Raw genomic sequence first — 5,661 nt, 5'->3', positions numbered from 1 at the left:
TTAGCTTATCTGCGTTGACAAGAGAATTTACAGAACCTGTTAAAGAATTGTCAGTCGGTGTTAAATCGTAATATTTACGAGGTGCACCAAAGGCCAAGACACAGAATACGTTGTGTCACGGGAAGCGAGCCTTTATTTTTTTAATACATTTGTAAACTGATCATAAATCAAATAAAAACTGTAAAAAGAACAGCTCTAAAAAAGAGGCTGGGATGCAACCCACACTGATAACTTCCCATTCCGTCTGTCGATTTGTCTTGCTTAAAAATTTATATATTTGCGTACTATTTTTTGTAGACTTTATTTTTTATGAAAAAACGGACTGTTGGATTTTTATATATAAACTAGCAGACCCGACCACGCGTTGCAGTGGCTGAGTAATTAAGGAAGGACTTAATAGACAAAATGGAACACTTATTTACATAACATCTTTAATTTTATTTTATTAATAAAAGTTTACTGAAGTGCCAATCGATGAACAATATTTTTGGTCAGCCAGTCTTTTGTCAACACAAATAAACTCGATGGTCTCTGTCACATATTGACGGACAACCCTGTTCAGAGCTAGGACCGATCAGGTTGCCGAACGGGCCCATAGGTCGTTTTGACAACTATGTGCCTTTTGTCGTTTGTCCTGTGCATTCATCATTATTCATTATTCATAACCACTCAGCCATGGAAGCAATAGTTTAATTAACTTCATTTTCTTTTATCAAATATTATTATTATTATTAATAAATTTCTTTATATCAAATACCTAAACTCTTTTTAATATATTAAATAAAAGAAAGAAAAGAAAAATATACAACAATTGGCGAACGAGTCTGTGGAGTAAAACCCAGAACAAATTACATAAGCACATATATACAAATTTCAACGAGGGAAGAAACATTTTGAGGTTAAGTTACATACAGCGTGCAAATTGGTTGGTAAATTGAGGTACGTACATACTTATTACACAAATTACATTATTTTTTACAAATATTACAAACGAACTGCACTACGCCAAGACTTTAACTAAAAATAAAATAAATTCAAATTCATATATACTCGAGAAAAGTCATCAGCGTCATGTCAACTGCTAACATCGATGACACTTTGAAGAAATTAGTCGAAGCTCTTCTTCAGGTCCCTACAAAAATAACCCCTGCGACTCCAGCTCAACCATCTCAAGGCATAAATTTGCAATCATTCGACGAAAATAATGAAACTTTCGATTCGTATTTACAAAGAGTCGAAAATTATTTGGACCTCAGAGGTTGGTCATGCAAAGATGTAGAAGGTGACAAAATTTGCGTCAAAATATTGCTTAATTGTCTTAGCCCAAAACTATATCACACCCTAACATGTTTGACCGCCCCTGATAATCCAAAAACCAAAAAATTTCAAGATTTAATAGCTTTGTTACGTTCGCATTTATGCCCTATACCGAGCGAAATTTCTGAACAGCATAAATTTTCAAACAGAGTTCAGCACGAGGGGGAGTCTATCGCAAATTTTCAAGCCGACTTAAAGAAGATGTCTACACATTGCAACTTTGTATGCAGCAGTTGCAGAAATTCAACTAATTCAACTCATCTTAGATCGCAATTCGTTAGGGGAATTCGCGACAATGATATTCGTGAACGACTCTTACAACAAGATGCTAGCAAAACCTTCGAAGATGCAGTTAAACTTGCACTGTCGATAGAATCTTCGAAGATCGAAAGTAAGGAAATTCGTAATCAATCCCAAGTAAACCAAATCAAAAATAATTTCAAAACAAAGAAAAACAATTTTATAAAAAAAAGTATAAACAATACGAACAAAAGTAATTCATATTCGAAATTCAGCAAAATAAAAGGCAAATGTTTCAAATGTGGCCAAACTAGTCACAAAGCTAATACATGCCCAAACAAAAATCTTAAATGCCACAAATGCAAGAAGAGTGGACACGTTCAAGAAGTTTGCTTTGGTGACAAAATAGCTGAAAATCGTGCTATCGGAATTTCTACATACGATTACGATAACGATGAAACCGATTCCGATGCTCTTGAGGACATCAACACTATACAAATAGTACAAGTGAACAACATACATAATGAAAAATTCATGATAAATGTTAACATCGAAGATGCACAATGCTTAATGGAAGTGGATACGGGTGCGGCGGTCTCAACAATGTCATTACAATGTCAAGAAAAATTACTTCCGGATATTAGACTAAAGCCGACTTCATTACAATTACGAACGTATACGGGTGAAATAATACATCCTGTCGGTAAAGCTAAAGTGAATGTCTCGCATAAGAGCACAGTAGTACAATGTGATTTATACGTCATTAATGCAAAAGTAGATGCGATACTTGGCCGAGAATGGTTTCGAAAATTAGAATTGAATATACTAGACTTGAAATCACTTGTAAGTGAAATGAACGAAATTCAATGCAAGAACGAGATTGACAAAATCTTAAATGACTACAATGACATTTTCGTAGAAACTACCGGCAAAATTCCAAATTACAAATGTAAACTAGAACTCCAAGAAAACACGACCCCAAAATTTATAAGACATCGTCCCGTTCCATACGCGTTAAAAGATAGAATCGAAAATGAATTATCACGGTTAGAAAACAATGGGACAATTGAAAAGGTAGAGTTTTCGCAGTGGGGTACACCCATCGTTCCAGTAGTAAAGAAGAACGGCGATATTCGCTTATGTGCCGATTATAAAATCACAATCAACAAGGCTATCAAAGATGACAGCTACCCGATACCGACAGTCGATGATATCTTTGCAAAAATGAGCGGTGGAAAATACTTTATGACACTGGATCTACACCAAGCCTATTTACATATGGAAGTGGATGAAAACACTTCAATACTACAAGCAATAAGTACACATAAAGGCACTTACAAGGTAAAGCGACTGATGTTTGGTGTGAAAGCAGCCCCGAAAATTTGGCAGAGATTTATGGATTCAATTCTTCAAGACATCGATGGAGTATCATGCTTTTTTGACGACATTAAATTACAAGGAAGTACCTATGAAGAGCTGCTAGTACGTTTCAAACAAGTTCTTCAAAGATTACGTTCACACGGGCTACACCTGAACAAAACTAAATGCCAATTTCTACTTGACCACATTACGTATTTGGGTCATTACATTGATAAACTGGGTATTAAACCAATGAACGACAAAATCCAAAGCATTCAAAATTGCGCTCGACCAACAAACGTTTCGGAAGCTCGAACATTTTTAGGTTTAGTAAATTACTACCAAAAGTTTTTACCGAAATTAGCGTGTCGTTTACAGCCCATTTACAACCTATTGAAAAAAGATGTAAAATTTTACTGGTCAACTGAATGTGAAGAAATTTTTAAACAAATTAAAAACGAAATTACTAGTACGAAAGTGTTGATTCCATTTGATAACAAGCTACCCTTGTTCCTAGCTACGGATGCATCTCCAAATGGACTTGGAGCAGTAATTTCCCACATCGACGAACATCAGAATGAACGACCAATAGCTTTCGCATCGAGAACTTTAACAAATTCAGAAAAAAATTACTCACAAATCGACAAAGAAGCCACTGCAATTATCTGGGGATTAAAGAAATTTTTCCAATATTGTTATGGCCGTAAGATAATATTGATCACAGATCACAAACCCTTAACCAGAATATTTCATCCAAATAAGGATTTACCATCCATGTCAGCAGTAAGATTGCTTCACTATGCAAATTTTTTATCAGGATTTGATTACGAGATTCGATATCGAAACACCAAAGATCACAGTAACGCGGACTTTCTATCCAGATTTCCGACTGAGGAACCAAAAGATGAGTTGTCCAAAGATGAAACTACAATTTTCCAGCTTAACCAGATTGAGACAATGCCAGTTACTCAAAAAGAAATCCAGAGAGAAATTCTAAAAGACAGTGAATGTAAGCAATACTACAACGCACTACAAAGAGGTGGACAATTGCCGAATGGAGAACCTGAAGGCAAGTTTTCTTTAGAAAACCATTGCATATTTAATGGAGTCAGAGTTATGATACCAAAATTTCTTCAAAAAAGAATTCTCGACGAGCTCCATACGGGTCACTGTGGCATAGTGCGTATGAAGGCTTTAGCTCGAAGTTATGTCTGGTGGAGAGGAATCGATAAGGACATTGAAGAAATATCAAGAAGTTGCCGTAATTGCTGCAAGAACAAAAACAATCCAGTTAAAGAAACACCACATCATTGGGAGTATCCTACTACACCCTGGCAGAGAGTCCATATTGACTATGCTGGACCCTTTATGAACTGCTATATACTCATTGTTGTAGACGCTCACACAAAATGGGTGGAAGCCATCCCTACGCAAACAATAAGCTCTTCAAGAACAATAAAGATTCTTCGCGAGATCTTTGCAAGATTTGGTTTACCGCTCACATTAGTTTCTGACAATGGTACAAATTTTTCATCCCGTGAATTTCAAGATTTCACCAAGTCCAATGGCATTCGTCACATATTTTGCGCTCCATATCATCCGTCTTCAAACGGACAAGCAGAACGTTATGTTTCAACCGTAAAGGAAGGGTTAAGAGCAATGTCAAATGAAGATGGTGATTTGAATCTCAAATTATGCAGATTTCTGATGCAGTACAGAAAAATACCTAATGCAACAACAGGGGTTTCACCAGCTGAGCTGATGTTCAAAAGAACAATTCGAACCAGAATCGACCTAGTTAAAACTGATGTCACATCCAGAGTCAGCGACAAACAAAGCGATTTTAGCTATAAAGAACCTAGAGAATTTGCGGACGGTGAATCGATTCAAGCTCGATTTTACAACAACAAATGCTGCAAGTGGAAATTCGGAAGGATAATTCGGAAAATAGGAAGTAGAATGTACGAGATACTAATTGACGATGAGAAGCACACACGCCATGTCGACCAACTTCGAAGAACCGATTGCAGAACAACAAATGATAAAAATAACTATAACTCAAATCCCTTAATCGAGATATCAAATAAAAATACCACGACTAACGAGAACGATACAAGACATGACAATAACGTACAACAAACGAACACCTCCGAATCAGTACCAAATCAACCAGCTGTTATTCACGCATCACCAGAATCGTCACTAACACCAGCATCTACCATACCAACACCAGCACCTACCACATCATCACCAGCCATTACGTATACACCACCGGAAGTGTCAACATCACCAAAACCTAAATCAAGCAGCCAGCCAATCGCTCATCAACCCTCTGCACCAGCAAGCCCAAGGCGGTCAAAGAGAACGAGAAGAGCACCAAACCGTCTCGACTTATAAGGAGGGAAAAGTTGTCACATATTGACGGACAACCCTGTTCAGAGCTAGGACCGATCAGGTTGCCGAACGGGCCCATAGGTCGTTTTGACAACTATGTGCCTTTTGTCGTTTGTCCTGTGCATTCATCATTATTCATAACCACTCAGCCATGGAAGCAATAGTTTAATTAACTTCATTTTCTTTTATCAAATATTATTATTATTATTAATAAATTTCTTTATATCAAATACCTAAACTCTTTTTAATATATTAAATAAAAGAAAGAAAAGAAAAATATACAACAGTCTCCCTACACGTGAACAGGCCACGTATAATTGCCCATAAGAGAAACATGGATTCTCTAAGTCT

The 5,661-nt window shown here is 36.6% G+C and overlaps 1 protein-coding gene across 1 annotated transcript; it reads left to right on the top strand.

Annotated features, from left to right (window-relative positions):
- The first annotated feature begins 1,518 nt into the window (after positions 1–1,518).
- On the top strand, positions 1,519–5,313 carry LOC129942575 (uncharacterized protein K02A2.6-like). Its single transcript, XM_056051580.1, has 2 exons — positions 1,519–1,708; positions 1,844–5,313. The coding sequence occupies exons 1-2, from the start codon at positions 1,519–1,521 to the stop codon at positions 5,311–5,313; spliced, it is 3,660 nt and encodes a 1,219-aa protein (XP_055907555.1).
- The last annotated feature ends 348 nt before the right edge of the window (positions 5,314–5,661 follow it).

Source organism: Eupeodes corollae, chromosome 1 (assembly GCF_945859685.1).
Source record: "Eupeodes corollae chromosome 1, idEupCoro1.1, whole genome shotgun sequence".
Classification (NCBI taxonomy): domain Eukaryota; kingdom Metazoa; phylum Arthropoda; class Insecta; order Diptera; family Syrphidae; genus Eupeodes; species Eupeodes corollae.
The sequence above is the reverse complement of the archived record's forward strand: the minus strand, read 5'-3'. Positions and strand labels throughout refer to the sequence as shown.

Excerpts from the sequence above, each read along its gene's own strand:
- LOC129942575 (XM_056051580.1), top strand. The coding sequence starts at position 1,519 with ATGTCTACACATTGCAACTTTGTATGCAGCAGTTGCAGAAATTCAACT. Across the intron at positions 1,709-1,843 it reads AGAATCTTCGAAGATCGAAA|GCAAATGTTTCAAATGTGGC; the intron begins GTAAGGAAATTC and ends GCAAAATAAAAG.